The sequence below is a fragment of the Astatotilapia calliptera genome, chromosome 13, assembly GCF_964374335.1.
Source record: "Astatotilapia calliptera chromosome 13, fAstCal68.1, whole genome shotgun sequence".
Taxonomy (NCBI): domain Eukaryota; kingdom Metazoa; phylum Chordata; class Actinopteri; order Cichliformes; family Cichlidae; genus Astatotilapia; species Astatotilapia calliptera.
Genome location: NC_137434.1, coordinates 2369300 through 2392998, shown reverse-complemented (window position 1 = coordinate 2392998; position 23699 = coordinate 2369300). Strand labels below are relative to the sequence as shown.

General features: G+C 39.4%; 2 protein-coding genes across 6 annotated transcripts in view; one reads left to right on the top strand and one right to left on the bottom strand.

Moving 5' to 3' along the window:
- The first annotated feature begins 2361 nt into the window (after positions 1 to 2361).
- Positions 2362 to 14498, top strand: LOC113035138 (cadherin-1-like). The gene is made up of 18 exons (XM_026190482.2): positions 2362 to 2545; positions 3539 to 3653; positions 5383 to 5471; positions 5640 to 5837; positions 6217 to 6357; positions 7210 to 7365; positions 7487 to 7628; positions 7896 to 8068; positions 8676 to 8804; positions 9164 to 9349; positions 9623 to 9873; positions 10886 to 11028; positions 11473 to 11564; positions 11709 to 11841; positions 12125 to 12352; positions 12457 to 12587; positions 12852 to 12995; positions 13534 to 14498. The coding sequence occupies exons 1-18, from the start codon at positions 2495 to 2497 to the stop codon at positions 13747 to 13749; spliced, it is 2718 nt and encodes a 905-aa protein (XP_026046267.2). The 5' UTR covers positions 2362 to 2494; the 3' UTR covers positions 13750 to 14498.
- Positions 14499 to 18914: 4416 nt separating this feature from the next.
- rasgrp3 (RAS guanyl releasing protein 3 (calcium and DAG-regulated)) overlaps positions 18915 to 23699 on the bottom strand; it is a 42220-nt gene continuing 37435 nt past the window's right edge. For 4 of the 5 annotated variants that reach the window (XM_026190486.2, XM_026190485.2, XM_026190487.2 and 1 more), the window contains 4 exons: positions 22862 to 22898; positions 21907 to 22056; positions 21062 to 21450; positions 18915 to 19672 (listed from right to left, as the gene is read on the bottom strand). In XM_026190486.2, the coding sequence (XP_026046271.1) occupies positions 19664 to 19672; positions 21062 to 21450; positions 21907 to 22056; positions 22862 to 22898 (585 nt within the window). In that variant the 3' untranslated portion in view covers positions 18915 to 19663. Of the gene's footprint in view, positions 19673 to 21061; positions 21451 to 21906; positions 22057 to 22861; positions 23109 to 23699 lie in introns of those variants that run through there. The other variant, XR_013900923.1, reaches the window with a different exon arrangement.

Here is a 23699-nt window from a genome sequence, read left to right as displayed (position 1 = left end):
AAAACATACCAAGCACAGAATTCAGAAAGAAAGGAGGGAGGGAAGAGGAATCCAGCAGCTAACATTAGCTATGGCTGATCCTGGCTACATTCATGGTGAGTAAACTATTTGCCAACGGTGTTTTATTTGCTCCTCAGCATCACAATGACAGCATTTGAACAGTGCTGTGAAACTGTTTGTAATCAGGGTATGCTGAAATTTGCTAAACTAGCAAATATTTATAGGATCTGCTAACATTCAAGCAAGAATATCTGTTCCCAGAGTTAACTATCATTTTGGCAAACTTTAGTTAGGTAAAGGTCTGTCAAAAACCTAAATGAATTAGATGGTTTCATAGATGTTATTTCAGTTTTCAATTCAGTAAAAATCTGCTAAGTCGTGTATTAAATATGAAGTTAATTAATATCAGTTTTATGTGCTTATCGGTGTGATTTCCTGAAAGCTAAAGAGTAAGCTAATGTTAGCTGCTAGCTTCCATCAAGTTTCTATTTTCTTGGAAAAGTAATTAGGGTTAGGGCTCTTGTTTATTTTTTTTTACTTTTCACACATCTTGGCATTGTTTTGGTTAAGGAAACCCAGTGGACTTAAATATTTCAGTGTAGTCTTAACCCCCCTCAAGTATGAATGTGTGTGAAGGTTAGCTGGAAAGTGCTTAGAAGCATAGAAGAAAGTGCTTGTGTGAATAGTCGAAGGTGGCATGTTGTATAAAGCGCTTTGAGGGCTCCAGGAGAGCAGAAAAACGCTGTATAAGAATCAGTCTAATTACCATTTAACTCAACAAGCATTTGTTTGTGTCTGCCAGATGTTAGCTGGTAATACTATTATATCCTTTTGTGGCTGCATTTTAGGAAAGCTACAATCTCTGATATCCAGTCCTGTGCAAACAGTCTTGATCTACTCCTCATTTCTTTATATATTACTCAGTCAAGCATAAAACGGCAAGTAACACAGGTGAATCGGTGTTAGTTGACAAATAGCACAGGTAAAACCAAATCTTTGAGCACTTTGTTAATCACAAAAACACATAATTGTTCCCGTTTCTTTAGTTGATTCTGTAAAAAAGAAAAATGACAAAGGACACAGTGTGACAGGTATAAAATTTTAGTTTTTCTGTTAAAATGCTATTAGAATATCTTGGCATATCTCTGCATGTTGTGGAGTGTATCCTTAAAAATGTGAGGACTGTCAGGAGAAGAGATACAACAGTGAGTGTCTTATTAAAGCTGAAACGTATCCTCAGATTTTGATCTACCATCTAAAAAGCATCTGGTTGGCAACAGCTTTGTTTTTTCAGCATGCCAATGATACACTGCCAATGCAGTAAAAGCAGGCCCAGATAGAAAAACATACAGTGGAACACTATCCATGATGGATTGACCTCCCAGAGCCCGAATCTCAATATTACTGAAGCAGGAATACAACAGAAAGACCCCAAAAAGATAGTCCTGACACAGAACAGAAGAAAAAGCAGCCAACATCTAAAGAAGAACTTTACAATGTCCTTCAAGAAACCTGGAGAACTATTGCTGGAGACTACTACAAACATTGTTCACTTAAACTATTGGACTTGAATAAATGAAATTCCATTTAAAATAAAGTAGTAGTGCATTCTCTCAGTCACATGCTTTCAGACTGTGAGGGTAAGAACAGCATGGATGAGAAAAGTCCATTTTTCTTCAGTATCAATTACTGATGTTTATCAGCACATAGCATTACTTCAGTGGGTACGCTTACAACAGCTTATTAGCAAATGGGATGTTGTGTATTCAGATGACAGTGAAAACTGAAGCAAATAAAGCTGAATGCTTAAATTTGTATCATCAAATTCTGTATTTGGCTTCTGTTCGGGGACACTGTCAATGATTTCCTTTCAACACTCAGCTGAATACATCCACTGGTTTTCAGACAGTCATTTGTGTTTTTTTTAGGCTGGTTTCACACTAATGACTTTATAACACTGTTGGTTGGCTTTACAAATGAAAGATGGTTTTCTGTCAGCAGCTTCACGTGTTTTTTAGTGATTCTTAGTAAGCAACTGTGGATAAAGTCTGAATGTCAGTGTGTGTGCATGTGTGAGAAAGACATGGGGAGTGAGAGACAGATTATCAGTAAGAGGAAATGAGACTGAGAGCTCCCGAATGTGGCTGACTGAACTCAGACTCAGATCATTGCTGATAATAACGCTGTCCGCTGCTACTATCCGCTGTGTCTCTATTTATTATTTATGAACAGAAACTACTTGTTCCTGTCACTTCAGGTGTGACGGGCTGGGATGACCATATTAGGAACACGGAACCTGCGCACCTGTAAGCTGACGTCATGTGCTGAAAGTACCTGAAAGAGCGCCTTGCAGAGTCGAGTCTCAGTTACAGAAACTACCTTCAGGGGACAACAGGAAGACGCCAAGAAGCGAGTTCAAAGAGGAATATATTTAGGATTCTTTTCGTTTTTGGCTGTGTACTCGAGAGGAATACTAAAAATACGACTTAGACAAATGGGGACCGCATTGTTCGCGGTTTTTGGTGCTTTAATCGTCGTTTTCCAGGTGAGACTTCCTCTTTTGGTTAATATTTTGCCATCGGTGCTCAATTCTCTCACTGTCCCTTCTACTTTGAGTCACAAAAAATAAATGTCGGTTAATCCTGTTACTTATTTGATTGAACTGGACAACACCGGGTATCTCACAAGCAGTCTTTCTTTCTTTTCTTCGCGGAATAATTTCGGCACCTCTTTATGCGTGAAGTAGCCTTCGATTTTAATAAAGAAATGCTTTTATCAGCTATGGTACTTGCTGGGACTAGTGGGCCAAACGAACTTGTGGGGGTCTAAAATCCTTATTGTGTGTAGCAGCTTTCTCCGCAGAGCAATCTGCAACAAATATTTTTAAAAAAGTATTTTAAAACAGTGTCGAAACCGCAGAACACACGCGGAGGTTTAGGCCGTCTTTCTTTTTCTTTTCATACCCTTCCGCCTCGAAGAGTTCGAGGTTGTGAGCGAGCCTCGCCCTGATTCCGCTCATGACGTTGTCTGCAGGTTAATTTCCAGTTCAGAGTTGTGGTTTCAGCTTTGTTCACTCCAGTCTGTTTCGCTTACACATATCGAGAAGCACTTGTAAAAAGATTCATTAATGTAAAAGAGAAAAAGGACTATCATCCAAGTAATATCGTTTTTGGGATTTTAAAATGAAATAAAGTCATTTGGCTTACAGGCACAATTTCAATTCATTCATATAATTACACGGGGCGTTAGACACATTTTCATTAGTATTTAAAGTGACAGTTATTTTGTTCTTTATTTAGTGTTTAAACTGTGTATATTAAGCAGCGCAATGCTTTGCCAAGGCATTTTCTGAACAACAGCTCAAAGCTGCACGTTGTTCAGTTTAAGGAAAAACCTAAAATCCTGACCTTTCAATGCTGAAAACATTTCAAGTTTTTGATTTTTTTTTTTTTTAAAAACATGTAGTTATTCAGTTTCGAACTCTTATAAGCCTGAAGTCTTATTGTACGTCTAACTGAAACTGTTGCTCCTCTCCTAGGTGTCAGCACTAGAGAGAGCTAACAGGCCAACATGTGTGCCTGGATTTGAGTCAGAGCTGCTGGTTTTCAGAGTGTCCAGGGAACATCTGAGGCCGGGCATGAGGCTGGGCAAAGGTAAGAGCAACCCAGTGTAGGCTCGTACATGGGTGTTTTTAAACGTGTTTTTGATTTGGATGTTAATGTTTTCTGCCTGGATGGTGCGTTACTCTTAGTCATAATCTAAATGAAATTATTTTTGGGTATTTGTTTCTATTGTCTAGTATCATTTCACATTAGATTTGTTTGTATGAAACTGTCGGAGGGTTTAGACCTGAGTTGCAGCCCTACATGGAACAACTCTGCTGTTGTAAAGGACTCCTCCAGCCCAGATGGCCTTCAGCAGATTAGCTGGGCACATTGTTCTTAGTTGAAACCCAAACATGTCTCAGCCTGCTCTCACTCTGATTCTGTTACTTTTACCTGCTGGTCAGAGCAGTATCCCCGAACCTGTTTTACAGGCTTTGCTATTCAAGTGAAACTCTAAAAAAGGAACTGTTTTCTTTGATTTCAGTTAACTGAAAGGTTTTTAAAAGCTTCTTATAAACAGACTTAAACAGTTTTTGTTTGTTTTTTTTTAAATGGGTTGTGGTTATGCATGTTTGCTTTAGCGTGAATATTCGTTTCTTTATCAATGTCCTCTACTGAATACTGAATTACCCACTTTGATGGGGGTTTTTAAGACACAAGCAATTTATGATAATCAGATTAAAACGCTGTGTAAATGTATGTACAGCTTTACCTTGTTTATTTATTTAGGAAAATATTGCAGAAATCTATATCTGGGCATCATATGTCAGTTTCTGTCCTTTTTCAATACAATTCAGTAAAATGTCATTAAGAGTAGATGCCAACAGGGCCCTAGAGTAGGTGCCAAAAGTACTGCAACCTAAAAATCAAGTTGAGTAGGCAGTAATGAGAAAAGGCTGTAGTGAACCAAACACTTACTCCACAATACTTCTATAAGGAGCAGTGAATAATGGGTAGAATAGTTGGTTCGAAATGATTGATGGTTCCAACCCTACTAAAATATAAACATTGTTTTAGCTTTCTTGGCCTATGGTTATTACAGATGCATTAATACAACCTTTTCCTCTTCCAATACTGCTTTAGTTTGACTGCATGTCTTGATAGTTTTATATTAATAGGCTGTTGTCTAAGAATACGTAGGTTTAGACAATTCTATGAATTGTTTTAGTTCAAGTCAAGGCTGTTTATCCCCCCTCTTCTTTCTTGTATCCTAAAAATGAATTACCAATCGCAGAAATGTAACAATTTATGTTAAGTGTTAAAGTAAATGAAAGGAATGAAGAATGGATTAACATTACGTTGTCAATATGTAATTTTCATAAGCATGGTCCCCTGAAGGGTGTGGGAAGTGAGGTGTTGTGTAGTTATGTTGTCTTTACTGGAAACCAGAAAAAATCTGTTCTGCACTGGCAATTTTGCTGCTTTTTGAAATGACAACCTGAGGTAAACGCCAACTTTTATTAATATTTTTACCAATTTAAACCGTCAAAGTGAGGTTGATGGTTGTATGAGAATGTGTACTTACTTCAAATAAAACGTGTGTGTGTGTGTGTGTGTGGTTTTGACGTCTTTGTTAAAAGTAAATAATGTTAACCTGACTGAGTGTTGCTACTGTCAGAGCTAAAAACCATTTAGTCATCTTGCAGTCACTTATGCTGCTTTTGTTAAGGAAGAGGGAGTGGTGTCTGTCGCTTTTCTTTGAATACAAAAAACTTGCCAGATTTTTCACTATATGTACCACATTCATAATGATTAACTCTTTCCTATCCTTTCCCAGTGGGCTTCACTGACTGCACAGAGCGCACAGTAATTCTTTTCAGCACTGATGACAGTCGCTTTACTGTAAAGGCAGATGGTACATTAACGGTAAGTAGAGTTGACAGACCTGACAGCAAAGTTGGGGTTAGTTTAGAAAAGAAGATATTGAAGTAAGATTTGTGAGGACTTAGTCTAACGAATGTATGTTGTATTTCTGTTAAAGGTTTTGTTTTTTATATATTTATTTATTTATTTATTTATTTATTTACCTTCCAGGTAAACAGAGAGGTTGTTCTTCATAAAGGACACCGGAACTTCTTCATCCACTCCTGGGACTCTCATGGTCACAAAATAACAGTTCCAGTCAGTGTCGTTCACCCTGAGCATCACCGTGGAAAGCACCACCATGGAGCCCACACAAACTTCAACATTCAGCATCACAGTACTGAAGTGGACTCTATTAACAACACAGAGGTGGGTTTAGAGACACCGTTTAATGGGGCATGAATGAAAAGTACATTTGGAATCGATACATGCAAAATGCCTGTTTCCGACACTTTTAGTAGATACAACAGATGGCAACTTAACTCGTGAGGCTACATATAATTTATCAGATTCACAAACTTGAGTATCAACATGTCCTGCTTGGTAGGACACGATAATGCCTCATTGGCCTTCATGGCTAAGATGTTGAAACTGATGTTAACTCTGGACAGACACAGACCCGTCATAGTCTGAAAATAATTTAAAACTCATTCTGAGAACGTCTGTGCTCCTCCTCATAGTTTAATTAAGTTCTGAGTGGTGTTCTATCCAAGCTCTTGCTAAAAAAGCTGTCTGTATGTTCTTCCAGAATGCCGCTGAGCCACAAGTGCCCGTTCTGCAATTTCCCAAGTCTGGTGGAGGGCTGAGGAGGAGGAAAAGGGACTGGGTTATTCCTCCGCTCAGTGTTACTGAGAATAAGAGAGGAACCTATCCCCTGAAAGTAGCTCAGGTAAGGTGAACTGAATGACCTTGTGGTTAATTTGACAATAAACTGCATTTTAAATGTTTATTTCTGCATAGGATCTCGCTGTTGTTTCCTCTGCAGTCCGCATGTCTTTTTTTATTTTATTTTATTTTTATTTTTTTTCTTGGATGTCATAAGTAATTCTTAGTATGACTATCAGTTAACTTTAGAGTAACGCAAGTGAAGTGTAAAGGCACAAGTAAAGATCTATATGTTGTTGGCAGTCAGAAAAGTTGATACTTAAGTGCCAAGTGAAAGATGTATTTGTCTCTTAGGTATAATTGTTTTTATTTTTTAAATTTATAAATGCTAAAATTTGTCCCATCTCTCACTACTCCTAACTTTCACTCCCCAACAATTTGTGGCAGATGGCTCCCTGTCCTTGAACCTGGTTCTGTTGGACATTTCTCTAGTTAAAAGGGAGTTTGCTTTCTCACGGTGACAAGTGTTTACTCATGGAGATCAGCTGATTGTTGTGATTTCTTTCTAATACTATAGGGTCTTAATCCTGCGGTATGGAGTGTTTTGAACTTGGCAACAGTGACACACAAAATTAACTAAAACTGGAGTAAATTGGTTGACGATAACACTACGCTAATAACTCAGATTATTTACAATGAGTAATTATAGTGTGCCCAAAATGCTTAGAGAATCTAACAATCTTTTTGATTTGAGATCACAAGGAGTCCTTCTGCTCTATATATCAAAATAACCAGAAATCTCTTGAATTTGAGTCTAATGCACAGCCTCTTTACTATTTAACAGTTACTTTAGATGGTGAGAGTGATCTTAATTAGTCCTGTTGTGTTTTTCATTTGTTTTTGTTTGTTTTTCCAGATCCGCTCTAGTGACGATAAAAAAAAGAAGCTCTTTTACAGCATCACTGGTCCTGGAGCTGATCTGCCTCCTGTTGATCGTTTCACAATGGACAGAGAAACGGGCAATCTGTATGTAACACAACCACTCGACAGAGAGGAAATACCCAGTTACACGGTAATCATCCTCACTCTGTCCAAATGTTTTTCCATGTGTGTACTTGATGATTGCATTTTGATCCTGTGTGTGTGTGTGTGTGTGTGTGTGTGTATAAACTTAAAATCTTCTGCCTGTGTAGTTTGAAGCACATGCTATGGTTGACGGAGCAGGACAAGCTGAGGATCCCATGGAGATTATAGTCATTGTGATCGACCAGAACGACAACAAACCTTATTTTACGGTGGAGTACAACGCCGATGTTGCTGAGGCCACGGCCATCGGTATGTATAGAAACCTTATTGCCTCTGGACTTGGGTAGTTTTCTTTGCTTTTGTTCGTGTTTCTAATACTTATCCACTATATTTAATGAATTTCAAGATACCCAGAGATTTAAAGAAAATCAGAATGACACCTAAAGCACCAGAGAAGGATTTGGGTTAGAAGGAAATTAGCAGACGTTTGCATTAAGTCAATTTTATTTAGTAAATCTTGTAAATGAAGCAGTGTGAAGACCTTCAGGAACTTCTTTTTTATTTCCTCCACTCCAGGGACGGAGGTGGTTAAGGTTGAGGCCAAAGACAACGATGAGCCAAATACTGACAACTCAGAGCTCCGCTATCGTATTCTGAACCAGGACCCACCGCTGCCCACTGACAACATGTTTGAAATCAACCCAATTACTGGAAGCATCAGAATCACTGGTAGAGGACTGGATAGAGAGGTAAGACCTGTTAAACACATTTCAAACACAAGTGTCCTTTTACACCTAAGGGCTGAAAAAACATTTTGTAATGAATCAGGATCAGTAGTCTGCCTGTCACTGCTAGAAATCAGTCACAAAGAGGGTGCTGCAAAAAAACATGGTGGGTTTTTTTTTTTTTTTTTTGACAGTAAAACTAGACACAGCCTCTAAAGTATAGTTAGTTTCTGTCTACATTTCTGGTTTGTGTCATACCTCTGCATGGAAGACACAGACTAGTCTGACAAACTATTCGCCAAGTATAAATAGTTTGTCCAGACTACAGGAGATCAGAGCTGTTTCTGGTGCAGCATCATAAACCTCTTTGTTGCTCTGTGAAGTCAGTTTCAACAAACAGCCTCGTGCCAAATGGTCAAGAAATACTTTATTCTAACAGTTTGACCAAGGCTCTCAACAGCATCATGTTTGTCATAAGCAAAATATTAAATGAGTTTAGCTTCAGCTTTTCAGCAGAATCGGCCTTCATAGATGAAGAGCTTTAGTCCGTCTGAAGGCTTTGTTACAGTCTGTAAACCGATGTCAGTGTTTCTTCCTTCCTGTTGATGAGCTGATGTCTGTATCTTACCAGAAATATCCACAGTACACTCTGACAGTGCAAGCAGCAGATATGGCAGGAGAAGGGTTAACTGGACAAACCAAAGTCATCCTCACGGTGACGGACAGCAATGACAACGCTCCAGTCTTCACTCAGAGCTCAGTAAGTATGAAGTAACTGGAAACTTCCTGTTTAACTGCTGCTTTTTCACACTGTTAAAGCAGAACATTCATCCTGTATCTAACTGCATTATTAATGTTGCACTCACACATTCTGACACAGCAAAAACCCAGTCTTTGACAGCACATGGGAAATGTACAAATGCAGTTAAAAACAATATTTTACCACATGCATAGCGAATTAAATTTATGGACTCCACAGTTGTAGACTTGCATTAAGTAATGAACCTAATATAATGACACAGACTACAAAATGAGGCCATTATTCGCCGTTCCTAGTTAGGAGGCTTTAGATCTGTTTTCACTGCTGTGATTTCTGACTCATCCTTTATTTTCTCACAGTATACTGCAACAGTTGATGAAAACAAAAAGGATGTTGTGGTGGTTAGGATGATGGTAACAGATGAGGATGAACCACAAACTCCAGCCTGGAACGCCAAGTTCAAGATCGTCAGTGGTGATCCTGATGGACTTTTCACTGTAAAAACAGGAACTAACAAACATGAAGGAATCCTTTCTACTGCAAAGGTAGGAAGAAAATCAGGAATTCATTCATAATATTGGAAGATAATTGTGTCATTTGATGGCAGCATTTTTGTGATTTCATGTATCCTCACAAGTAAGTGTGTGTGTGTGTGTGTGTGTGTGTGTGTGTGTGAGTGATATATGTGTACATTCTTCAGTTTTAATAAACACCCATAAAGTGTAATGACATTAAACACTATTCATTTCAGATGTGATGGAATCAAAGTAATTATTTTGTGTGTGTGTTTTTCTTTCTCCTCCCTTCCTTCCAACCAGGAACTGGACTTCGAGAGGGCCAGCAAGCACACTCTGTTGGTTTCAGTGGAGAATGAGATTCCTTTTGCTCCTGGTGTTTCTGTGGTCACTTCTACCGCCACAGTGGTGGTGAATGTGAGAGATGTGAATGAAGCTCCAATATTTGATCCAAAGGAGATTCTTGTGGTAAAACCAGAGGACCTTGCTGTGGATGAAGCCGTGGTGCAGTACACTGCTTCAGACCCAGACACTGCACGCAAGCAGACAGTCTCGTAAGTCGGGGGGTGGGGGAGAGACTTTCTACTGCTAAAGAGAATGTATCACTGACCTCATAAGTGCTGCAAATATTAAATTTCCTTATAGATAAATGTCTTAGATAAATGTTTTAGATTCCTTGTTCTGTTTGATGGTCAAAATTGATTCACTGTCCTCATGTGTGGCAGATATAATTACAGAATACTGTCTATAGCGATAAAACACTGAATAGCTGTATACCATAATAGAATATTAGGCTTATAAAAGACCCAAATACAGTTAATTAATTAATTTGTATCATTAAGGTCTTAAAGCTTTTTTTAACTCCTTAGTTGTAAAAAGCTCATTGGGTATTGTCACCACCCTGCTGGACAGGCGCTGTGGACACCAAAGTTTGTGAATCCGATAACCCAAGAATGAGGCAACTTAGGACATTCAAATTCCTACCATAGCTGCATCTACTAGGAGGCTGATGGATGGTACCTAGTGGCCACCAGTATTTTTAAATGATGTGAGAACCCTGTAACAGTTAATGTGTTTAATTCTTGCACCGTGTATTTAGCCTGAGGAGAAAGCGGAGGATGTTCAAAATCAAATACAGTGGAACCCCCGACTTACCAATACCCCGTTTCACGAAAAATTCAAGTTACGAAGGCACTGAACGGCAATATTTTTGCCCGTGTTATGGCAAAATGCCTGAGTAACAAAATCCATTGGCTCTGATTGGCTGAGCCCACACACAATGCCTTCCGATTCATGTGACAACCCCTTGGCTTCCATACTTGCGCTTCGCTGTTCCACTTGAACGACGTATTGTTGTTCTGGTTAGCAATTAGCCTATAGCCTATTGTTCAGCATCGCCTCAGTCAAAACGCGCGATGGGTGCTTCGACTTTCGACTTTCAAAAGACCCTCGGGAACGAATTAATTTCGTAAGTCGGGGTTCCACTGTATCACATTGTGGAACATGCTAATTCTAATCATCCTGCCTGCACAGTATTACCATCTTTTCTGTGACTGTCTTGTACAGGTACAAAATATTGACTGACCCAGCAGGCTGGCTGAACGTGGACAAGGACACAGGTCTTATTAAAGTGAGAGCGTCCATGGACAGAGAGGGTATCTTTGTCACAAACAACAGATACACTGCAACCATTGGTGCCTATGATAATGGTAGGTGGCAGTTAAGACTATTACAATTTATAACTTTTAATAAAATTCCCATTTCTGAAAAGTTATGGAGGAACACTTGTTAAATTGGATAAGTTGGACTAGCCTGTATAATGTCCCGATAAAGTTGCAGGACAAGAAATCCTATGTTGCACAGACTGATCACTGAATGATGGAATCTTTTTTTCAAATTCCAGCACAAACGGCCTTTCCTGGGACATTCCCAACTAATAACATTGCAACCCTTAATTTGAAAAATGTAATAATTAGTAATTCAGTAATTAATTTGATCTTAGCTTTTAAAACAAAGATTTGAGGGCTAAAACTAATGGCTGGTGATCAGAGGTCTAGAGGAAAGTCTGTGTGCATTACTATGAACTTGGGTTTCTTCAATAAAGTGAAATATCGTTGTAATAAATGTTCTCCTGATGTTTGTTCTGTTACCAGATGCTGTCCCGGCTACAGGAACTGGTACTCTGATCATTCAGCTGGAAGATGTCAATGACAATGCTCCGTTTATTGAAGAGCGTGAAATCAAGGTGTGTCTTATTTCCAATAGCTCAAGAATCGTTTTGTGTTGAACTTGTCTAATTGTGGTGCAGGATGGGTGTGTTTGTAAGATTTCCAACTACAGGATGGTCATCAGCATGAAGGAAAGCTTCACTGTGACTTTGTTTCCTCAGGTGTGCAACAAGGATCCAGCTCCTCAGCTGCTGTCAGTAACAGATAAAGACGGACCAGAATTTGGACCTCCCTACTCGGTGTCTTTACAGGGCATGTCAAAGACCAACTGGACCGCTAGGATGAACGACACCAGTATGTACACTGCTAACATGTGACAAGTACAAACTGATAAGATGGCCAGACTTTTAAATATTTTGGTTCAGAAACCAAAATATGTATTTTTCCTGCTAACATGTGATTTGCAAATGTCAGGATTGTTTAGGTCGGACATGATTCAGTGTTCACCACTGAACATTGAGATTAGAGTAATTGGTGCAACGTGGCTTTGAAGAGGTGGTAAAGCTAGGTGAAAGTGAGACAAAGCAAATCCATCAACACAGAATTATTAAGTAAAATATCTGCTGTCTTATTTCAGAAACGGGCATCATCTTGAATTTAGCCGCTGAGCTGCCCAGTGGAGAGTACAGTGTTATACTGACAGTGGCAGACAAACATGGCTTGGGGCAGGACAACATCATCACAGCTAAAGTGTGTGACTGCAGGGGCACAGACTTCACTGCATGCTCAGGTCCAGGACGCTATGGTGCAGCTGCCAGCAACCTGCCCCTTATCCTTGGAATACTTGGAGCCATCCTGCTGCTCGGTGAGTCACACATCTGTAGTCTCAGGACGGTGCATCTCTTTCCTTTCCCAGCTAAGTAGGATTTGGTTGGTTACTGTGTGCTAAACGTTGTGCTCTGTGTTCAGCGCTGTTGCTGCTAGTGCTGCTGTTTACAAAACAGAGGAAAAGGGAGAAAAAGGAGCCACTCCTGCTGGATGATGGTGTCAGAGACAACGTCTATTACTACGATGAAGAAGGAGGTGGCGAGGATGATCAGGTAAATGGACACTCATTCTGATTACACATTAATCAAAGCTGCACACACACAAGTCTCAGGAACAGAAAACCTGAGATTTTCTTTTTGAGATGAAATGTTTAAAAAGGCTGATCAAATTTGTTCCATTTCAGTGATTTGACCCAGGCTTTTTACTGATAGAAAAGTTTGAGTAGACAATGGGCTAAGTGGATGAAGAGAGTGGATTGCAGAAGTACAGCAAAAATATTCCATGTAATAATGCATCATTAAATCGCCTTCTTTCAGGATTATGACCTGAGTGTTCTCCACCGTGGCCTGGACAACCGGCCCGATGTGTTAAGGAATGAAGTGGTGCCAAACTTCATGCCTGCTCCTCAGTACCGGCCACGGCCTGCCAACCCCGAGGAGATTGGCAACTTCATTGAAGATGTGAGTGAGATTCTAAAGCTCCTTAAAACTTAATGAAATGTGGTACTGAGGTGTGAATTCAGTGCATCATTTGATAACATTGACCACAGTATTACAGAAAATGGGAACCTAAGCAGCTCTTACTGCCTCATGGAAGCACTTATGTCATTTGAAGGGAGTGCATACATTTTCATTGCTTTTTGTCTAATGTTATCACACATGTTAGTATCTTGCTCAAGGATATTTGGTCTGCAGTGTACCAACCTTCCGATTGGTAGGTGACCTGCTCTAAAATCTTAGACATAAGCTGGATGGCATTACTTTGGGAGCCATGACTGGAGCAGTCATGGTGACGGGAATCTTAATTTATTTATTTTAAGAGAAGAAAAAGAGGGAGTTGTTTAATTGACTTGCTCCCAGACAAGTGGCAGAAGATGGATGTTTTGGCTAAGAGTACATCATGTCTGTGCTTTGATAATGGTCACGTTTATTATTCTGTTACGTTATTGTGCTCCATGTGAGGTAATTGAAGTAAGTTGTGTAAAATTTCCTCCAACAGAATCTGAAGGCTGCAGACAACGACCCAACAGCACCCCCTTATGACTCCCTGCTGGTGTTTGACTATGAGGGAGGTGGTTCTGATGCAGGAAGTCTCTCCTCTTTGAACTCTTCAAGCAGTGGAGACCAGAACTATGACTGCCTCAATGAATGGGGCCCTCGCTTCAAGAAACTGGCCGACATGTACGGAGGAGGAGATGATGACGATATGCTGTAATCGTACCATATCACATGGCTGCATGTTTAATTTGTAAAAGCAAGCCAGAAAGGGGCTTTCAACAACACATTTTGTTTTTATAGATGTATATGTGCACTGTGGTTTGCCTTCTCACTGCGATCCCGTTAGCAGTTATCGCCCACTGATCAGAAGCCAAAGGATGAGTTTTTGCTGTGTTATGAATGCATTAGGCTCTGTGTGCTTTTTTTTTTTTTTTTTTTTTTTTTTTTTTTTTCCCCATTTTGGGTTTTTTGTAGTTTTTATTTTTATTTTTTAATAAACATCTGTTTGACCTTCAGCCTGAAGACTAATACCTTGTTACTTATTCTGTTGAATAAGTGCTGGAGCCACAGTGAACCTTCTGTGTAGGTTACTGGGCGACACCTGAGACTCGTCAGTCACACTGGGAAATGTTGCTTTACTCTATAGCATTTGTACTTATGGTCTCCATTTGTTTAAAAAGTAAAATTTGAAATGATTAGGATGAAATCCAGGTAGCTTGCATGCACCTCGTCAGCCTTTGACAGTGTGCTCAATGAGTTATGGATACTTTTAAATTGTTTCCTGTGGATCTGTTCATGTCTTTTATTACAATGATTTGTCAAAAACGAAATCTCTGAGATACTTTGTGAGATTAGCTTTGTTCTTTATAAAATTGTATTAAGCCAACAGTGGATTTGTGTGGTCTAATTTCAGTTTAGTACTAACTGCATTAAAACATGCAGTGCAATAAACAGCAGTGACAAAAAGCTCCAAATTCTTTAATTTCATTGTCACTTCACTGCAGGTGATTGCAGAGAAAGACTGACCCACACAAGTTCCTTTCATTTCTTTCCGATCTGATGTCTGTTCAGCTTCATATGATTTTGGACATGACTTTGCTGTCTTTGGACACATGAGGTGTTTGCAATGTAAATAAAATTGTACATGCACAGTAGGTCACTTCCTCTTGTTCAAAAATGGAGGCACATTCAGGACAGATGTGTGAAGTGTAGTAAATGTACCTTTGGTAGCTATACTCTGGGTTTTGTCCAACCTAAATGCTTTCACACTTGCTGCAGTAAAGTGAGTGTGTTAAAGGATTCTACACGTTCTTTGAAGAGAAGTTGGAGCTGGACTAATGTCCAAGCACTTTCTCAGGAATCCACGGTGTGTGGAATTGGGCTTCTGATAATTGCCGACCACAGAAAATGTGATATTTTTATGGTTATAATAATACTACGTAATTGATTTTGGTTACACTTTATATTGTAACCAAGGCCTAATTACTGCTCCCATAGTATATTTAGCTTACTTTGTTTTTGTTTAGTTTTTACAACAGTAGCACAAGACGAGGACATACAAGGGTAACAGGAAAAGCTATAAACAGCTTGTCCTGGATGGGAGAAAAATAGAATTGAAATCTCAACTGTGATGAGCCTGATATGTTCATCTACACAGATGCAAACGTGCATGCAATTTTGCTCACATACCTATACTAATATATGTATATTCATGCATAGTGTTATCTATATATACACGTACCCATGCACTCATACAGAAATACTGATACACATAAATAGATCTGTGTGTAATTACAGAATTTAATTAGATGATGTAATTAGGTGCCAGTATTAATAATAGAAGAAGACATTTGCTGGAAGGATCTGAAAAGATAAATAACAACCCCGAGAAGTTGAAAGGGAAGCTTGAGGTGGCAGTGTTCAAATCAATAATATTAGTCTGAGTAAGGTGGTTGGTGATTTCCAAAGTTTGACACCATCTTTATTGTCCTTAGACTGAGGTCTGCCAGCTCTGAGCTGGACTCCAGACCTTCATCGATGGTAAATGGCCTGTATTTGTATAGCGCTTTTACTAGTCCCGCCTAGGGACCCCAAAGTGCTTTACACACCCAGTCATCCACCCATTCACTCTCACATTCACACACTGGTGGAGGCAGCTACAGTTGTAGTCACAGCTGCCCTGGGGCAGACTGACAGAAGCGTGGCTGCCATGTCGCGCCATCGGCCCCTCTGGCCAACACCAGAAGGCGGTAGGTGAAGTGTCTTGCCCAAGGACACAACGACCAAGACTGTCCGAGCCGGGGCTCGAACCAGCAACCTTCCAATTACAAGGCGAACAGACCATGAACATCATGCAAAGCATCCTTGTTTACATTGCTCTCAGTGGTTGGAGATCCTGTCATGAAGTCGGCCTAGTGAATCAGATGTTTCACTACTCCAGGGGTTTCCTGATTGGTATATTTCTGGATATCAGAATGTTACTTTGTAGGGCTAAAAATGGGGCTGTAAAAAAAGAAAATGAAGACAGAAAATGAATTATTCATTCAACAACAACAACAACAATAATAGTGAGTAAACGGGAAAAAAATTATTTAAAAAAAGGTGAACTGGTCCTGTCTTGCCACCAGGACATCCTGTTGTGTAATCGCTTATAGCAGCTTCAATAGTGACCTACACTATGTTGCAACCTCTGCCTGTCCACTCTTTATTTTTACTAGAACTAATGGATGTTTTTATTACTTGCATTTTAAAAAACATTTATATTATTAATAAAACTGTTTGTTACCGCAGTTGTACCAAATATATTGACTGCACTGTTTACTTCTCAAGCACACCATCATACCTACAGTAGAATGGTTGACAAAGAAAAGAATCAAAGAACTGTAGTGGTAACGCCTGGTCAAGGTCCAGACCTCTCATTGAAGGAGTAGTAACAGACAGAGGTGGGACCAAGTCATTGTTTTGCAAGTCTCAAGTAAGTCTCAAGTCTTTGTCCTCAAGTCTCAAGTCAAGTCTCAAGTAATGTCAGGCAAGTCAGAGTCGAGTCTCAAGTCACTGGTGTAAAAGTCCGAGTCAAGTCACAAGTCTGAAACTTTGAATTTCAAGTCCTTTCGAGTCATTCAAAAAAACGAAAAAAAGCATGTTGCAGTTATATGCTAAATGTAAATATTAGACCATGTAATTTTTAAATCTGTGTTTTTCTCAACACATGACAAAATAGTGAACTTAGAAAATATACACAAATTGTGAAATTGCACCTCTTTAAAATGCAGCTCAATTAAACCTAGCTCCAAGAATAATTTTCACCGACAGTTCTGAGATAAGCTGCATGTTATTCTTGGATGCGGTTGTAGGACCGGCTTTAAAATCGCATGACAAAAATATCATACACATTAAAAAAAACTGCATCACCAACGTAGCCTGGACAACATTTGCTAGTTAGATGAAGTCAGCTATCTCATCGTAGCATATTTATATGCATATTTATAATCATACGGTTCTTGGAGTGAGTGCATACACTCATGAAGTTTAGTAACTTCAGGTCACTGCAACAAGCCCAGGTACAGTTTACCGACGGATGGGTGCAGGACCTTGAAATGCACCGTGTAGAACGAAAGACCATCGTACGTATCATAAGTTTACCAGTCTCACAAACTGTCGTCATAAATACACATTCCTTAACCGTTTATTAATAGGACCTTTGAGCTCAACGATAATTAATTAGTAGTGGAAATAATTTCTGGTACCCATCACAGAAATGTAGCAGTGACAATAATATTGTATGCTGTAATCGCACTGGGCAATTAGTGATACAAAAACCTGTTTTATCCTGTGAATAAAAGTATATGTTTTTGTCAATGTACCATAATAACAGAAGCGAAACGCAATATTGTGTCAGGACAATTCACTATTTATGCACAATAAATAAAGGAGCATAGCGCGACAATTTCTGTTCAGTGCCAGACTTGCTTGTAACCTATATCACCAATTATGTTATGAAAAATGACGTATTAACTACTAAAAAACACTGACCTTTGTGTAAATGCTTGGAGCAGACTAACCTGTGAGCTGGAGTGTTCTGGGACGCTATATTTGGTCTTTGAATGGCTGCAATCCAGGCCATCCGTCGCGTCTTTGTTACTTCGGAAACATGGCTCGAACAATTTCTCTTCAACGATGTAATCCGATAACAACCGATCTCTTTACCCGTCGGCTTCCCGTGGCTGTCATGCGACCGGCTATTGCAGTTAATAATACAACAGCTTCTTGACATTTTTGTGTTTCTTTTTATCGCTGTATAACTGATTTCAATTGAAAGTCTGTGTGCGCTAGTACCTCTTGCCACGAGTTCCCAGAATCCTTTGCGGTTCTACCCGTGAATGACGTCACATTTTCAATCTCTATATAATATGCATGTTAAATTTTATATTTGGGGTAAAATATCAAGTCTTTTCAAGTAAACAGGTTCAAGTCCAATTCAAGTCCCAAGTCATTGGTGTAAAAGTCCAAGTCAAGTCACAAGTCTTAGAACATTTTTTCAAGTCAAGTCTAAAGTCATAAAATTAATGACTCGAGTCTGACTCGAGTCCAAGTCATGTGACTCGAGTCCACACCTCTGGTAACAGATCTAACAGTTTATCATAATAATAGTAATAACTGGATGATTGTTTACAAGTGCTGCAGCCTCTGCACTGATAAGGGTAACCCCACAGTGCCTGCATCTGCACTATACAACCTTAAAGCCTCTGTCAGTGCGCCCCAGGGCGGCTGTGGCTACAATGTAGCTGCCATCACCAGTGTGTGAATGTGTGTGTGAATGGGTGGGTGACTGGATATGTAAAGCGCTTTGGGGTCCTTAGGGACTAGTAAAGCGCTATATAAATACAGGCCATTTACCATTAGAAATAATCGTCACTGGCTCATAGTAAAGCTAGTTTCCAGAAACATTACCAAATGTGGCCACAAGATGGCACTCATTTACAGGAGCAATAAAGCTTTTATGTGACAGAACTCTGCTAGGAGTTGCACAGTGATCACTTTCTCTTTAGTATATTTAATATATATTTTTGTTTAAGCACCACAGCATACATTGTTTCTTGATTTCTACGTCAGATCCACCCCTCGCTTGTCATGTCCTATAAAGACCAGGATGGTGATGATAAAAATGTTCAGCTTCAGGCTTCCCAACAGGACCTCACAAACAACAGCATGACTAAAGTTGATGTAGCAATAGCTAACTTAGTTAGTGGGTGTGACTGACTGCACCTTGCACTGCCAGGCTCAAAATCAGACACATGATTTAACTTTAAAGTCAGTGGAAACATCAAATTACAATGAAAAACATCCCTTCAGATGGCAAAGACAAAATGGCATGACATTGCATAAATATGTACTTTTTATTTGTTTTGACACAGAAAAATAGGAAAACACAAAGCACAACGCATATTTATGAAACCTTCCACACTTGATGGTGTACAGCATTTGTAAAAAATGCTTTTATCATCTTTGATAAAAGATCAATGATGGGAGAGAGAGAGATCACAACAGAATGATTGAGGTTGTCTGCAGCATTTGTTTTGCTGAAAAAAACCCTGCAAGATCAAATTAAGGTGGGCCGCTCTGCAGCTGTCACTATAGAAATGCTGTTTCATGAGTCTTTGTGCTAAATGTTCTGTTGGTTTCCCTTTACATTCAGGTTCTGTTTCCTTTTATTTCCATCTACACATACAAACATCCAAAAAATTCCCTTTGCTATGATCATGTGACATCAGGATCTTGATGCTGCATCTCTTTATTAAAATCCAACACCAGATCATTTCTGTTCACATTCTTCCTGAGCTCCATTTGAAAGCTCGACGATGTAAAGCAACTGGCCAACAATCCATAAGGAAAATCCTTCATCTTGTGCCTTTCTGCCTGGAGCTAAAAGACTGTATGTTATAGAGCTCTTCTCCCTGACTTCAGCTCTATGTCGCTCTGTCTGTATTGTGCTGAAGTCTTGAGAGGACATGATGACTCCATGTTTTTGAAGGGGGACCTCAGAAAGCCAAGAATATCCCCCTGAAGCTCCTGGTCTTAGCGACTAGGGGCTTTCTGGATCTCCACGAGTGCTTCTCACCACTGTAACCGAGTCAGCTGTTCTGGAGTGGAAGAAAGAGGAGAGACGTGTGTTTGGGTTGGTGGCATCAATTTATTTACTTTTTATTTATTTTAACTAAAGACCAGAGATGGGCAGTAATGCGTTACTATAATCCGATTACTTTTTTCAAGTGACGAATAACGTAAGGGATTACTATCGCACACTATAATTAGATTACTGTTACTTTCCCGTAAGCTGCCTTACTGCGTTACTAAATTGTCGTTATTTTGTTTGTGAAAGTGTCTCATGACAATGACGTAAGGGTGTGCAGATCAACAATGATATGGAATGTGGGAGAGAGTACATCCATGCAGCATTTAAAGCATGGATGTACTTACATTACTTTTAGTTTTCAAGCAAACCTCCACCCGCCTCACTCCTGCTAAACAGGTGAACATAGATTTAAGAGCGACAGGACTCAGTGCTGCTGAATGATTTTATTTATTTCCTGCTGTGTTTTACTTGCATCTATTTGAAAGAACGAGTGTAAACACAAAACATTATTATATTTTATATCATTGAATATGCAGAACATAGGTTTAAATGTTAAACACATTTCTTCAAGTCAAAGATTGTTGCATATAATTAAAATTTTTGCTTAATGCAATGTGCATAAAATTGAAAGATTAAAACAAATAAAAAATTTTAGAAAGAGGCTTTCCATTTGATTCAATTTTATATGATGGATTATGCAGAAAAAGTAGAATATGGCTCAAAGGTCTATTGCTTTATTACGTATTCAGGTTGTGTATCATGTTTTTGAAAAGTAACTAAGTAACTACTTATATTTGATAATAAGTAATCAGTAAAGTAATGGGATTACTTTTTGGAGAAGTAATCAGTAATGGTTAACTAATTGTTTCAAATAACTTGACCAACACTGGTCCTAAGTCACACAGTAATAAGTTATCTAATCCAAAAAGAATCAAAAGTAGAATGTGAAGCAGAGCCATCAGTCTGGGTTCAGGAGACAGACAGCTTAGTTGAATTGGGTGACCCTGAACCATGCCTTAGTTATTACTGGTTTACACTGGTTGACTTCCCAGGATGCACTGAGCCCCTCTCTTCTTTCCACTGCTGATGTGTTTACATGTCACTACTGAATGTCATTAACTTTGGTCTTGTCTCTCTATGCACTGTTTTTTCCTTTTTACTCGCAACCCAACCGGACTGCTGACCAAGGTCTCTTCCTGTTAAAAAAAATTAAATTCATTTGAATTCAAATTGATTTATATAAAGACGCAACAAATCCAAAAAATAATAAAAAAAAAAAAAAAGGTTTTCTTCTGCTGGTCATCAAATTGTTGGGGGTTTGACTTTTACAAATGAAACACTTCCGGCCTAAAATTTGATTTTTGAATAAAAATCCACAAATAATCTATTCCATTACCTTTGTTCTGTGTGTAACCCTGTTCTGTACATGCTCTACAGAGACGTCTGGCTTCTCCTGGGAGTCTACACTGCTTCCAGTGCAGTGCGGTGCAGAACCTGCCTGGTACTGCCTGCCACTCTGGTTTTCCCAGCAGGCAAAACCCTTGTTTTTAGACATTTTCCTGTGAGTCCTGTATTTCATTTTGGGGAAGGTGTGAGCACCACTGTCTGCCGCCTCCCAGGCATGTTCAGGCCACAGTGGTTCAGTCTGGGTAGCCTGGCTTATGGTGGCTCTCTGCAGGCGCACAGAGATTCTCTGGGCTGAGCCCGTCATCAGGGTGATGGACTGAGTGTCGAGAGCTGGAACTGCTGGTGTGACAGCGGGGAACTCAAACACCTCGTCCTCATCTGGAAAAAAAAAAGGAAACACAAAACAGAGGACTGTGAACAAATTATTTATAGTGTCATGATACACCTCAGGTATTTGGGCTTGGTTGCAGCTGCTGAAGCATCAAATGTACAAGGTAAAGGCATTAGTTTTTTTACTATAGTAGTGCTCGGGTATGCTTTCTGCCTCCTAAAACCCCAGTGATTTTCCTGTGGTTTAAAACCTTACGTGACTTCTGAAATCACAATTCCAGGCAACTAACAACTCTTGCTACATAGTATCATGTCATCTTAACAAGAATAAACTTAACAAGTGTTAAGTCGTTGAATTTCGTTCAGATCATATATGATCTAAGCACGCACCATAGAAACATTAAATTATTTTGTTCTAATTATAAGTTACACTTTTGCAAAGGTAATAACCTCCCATTTTCACTTTTTTGAGTGTATGCAGTGTTTGCAGTAGCTAAAAATGACCTTGACAGGCAGGCAACGTGGGGCTGCTGGGCAGTGAGCTGTGAGTTCCTCTGACTGGAGAAACGCTGCCCAGAGAGCCGGAGCGAATCAGCTTCCTACAGGCCAGAACCAGCAGCTCACGGCATTGTTTATGACAGTTAACACCACAGTCTGCAAAGCAAAAATAGAAGCATATAGTCAAATGTGTTCAAGTATCCATAGTATCATGGCAGTTTGGCAGTTCTAATGTGAAGATCAACTTGCTTTGTTGTTGGAACAGCAGCTTCATAGGCAGCAACAACAAATTCTCACATCAGCCTAACTCATACCCTTCTCTTGATTTAGCCTCTACATCACGTGAATGTCAAATTTCTTTCTCTCTGCAAATGGACGTCCACCTCAGAGGATCGTGGATAAATCAGGACTGTACAGGACTCACCACCCAAATACAATTTTGCATTTTAGACCAGCATAGTGTGTAATAACTGCTTTTTGTGTCCCACCTGTAGCCATTTCAGTGCATAAAGTTTGACATTTGTGGCTACAGGAATGATAGTTGATGAAACACTTCACCTTATGTGTGAATTATACTTCAGGGGCAAATTAACTTATGACGCAAACGGACTCTAGACTCGCTGTAAATGTCTAAATCAAGCTTCACTACTCTGAGTTTTTGATTGTGCCACATTGTCTTTACAATCTTGATTTGATTTATAAGACGCCTCTAAAATTCTGGTTAAAGTTACAAAGAACTAGAGTGGCTGCCCTCACCATTAAAAAAAATAAGGTTGGTTATGTAAGTCATTATTAACGATGACCTTAAACCATGCTTTTTTTTACTTATCTTGCACCTAACCCTTTAGGTTAGGTTGGATTTTTTAGCAATGATGATTTCAGAGGGGGCTAATTGTTATTTCTCTCTATTCATTTTTGTTTTCTTGGAAGACCTTCACAGAAGAAGCCAGTGAAATTATACCTTTGCATTTGTACCCCTGTTTGATGATCCCCCAGAGCTGTAAAAGAAATAGACAGAAAACAGCATCAGGTCACAACAAAGCACAGCAAATTTTGAAAACAAACAGGACACAATTACAACTGTTTGCACTATTTCCAGCAACTCTGTGCACGTCTTTTGTGTCTGTGCTTTGGACTCGGGGTAGTATCATAACAGTATGTACCCAGGTATGTTTAGGCAACTGAGAACTAGCAAGCAAAGACAGACCCTGTGAAATAAAAAATAAAAAATTAGAATGGGTGGGACAGGGGTGAGATCTCTGTCACCTCACAACAACAAGGTTCTTAGATTGAAGCGTTCTGCGTGAAGTTTGTATTTTTTCCCAGTGCTTGTGTGTGTTTTCTTTAGCAGTATAGGAAAAACATTCCACAGTCCAAAGACCTAAAGTGACCACAGGCAGATAAGGTGCTGAAATTGTACAGATTTAAAGCTCTGTAGGAATTTGTGGTTAGATCTGGCTTGTAAATGGACTTACACTTATATTGCACCTCTTTCCTCTATTTGAGCACTCAAAGTACTTTCTAAGTCTCATTCACCTAAACACACACACACACACAGACACACACACACAGACAAGAAATACATTTTTGGACTTTTAACTGTGTTTTTCTTTTAACTTTTACAGCATTTTGGGGTGGCTGTAGCTCAGGCGGTAGAGCAGGTCATCTACTGATCGGATGGTTGGTGGTTCGATTCCTAGCTTCCCCTAGTCTGCATGTCAAACATCCTTGGGCAAGATATTAACCCCAAATTGCTCTCATACTCCATCGGAGCATGAATGTGTGTGAATGCTACTTAG

Coding starts and splice junctions, on each gene's coding strand:
- LOC113035138 (XM_026190482.2), top strand. CDS start 2,495: ATGGGGACCGCATTGTTCGCGGTTTTTGGTGCTTTAATCGTCGTTTTC. Junction 3,654..5,382: donor GGGCATGAGGCTGGGCAAAG/GTAAGAGCAACC, acceptor ATCCTTTCCCAG/TGGGCTTCACTGACTGCACA. Junction 11,029..11,472: donor CATTGGTGCCTATGATAATG/GTAGGTGGCAGT, acceptor TTCTGTTACCAG/ATGCTGTCCCGGCTACAGGA.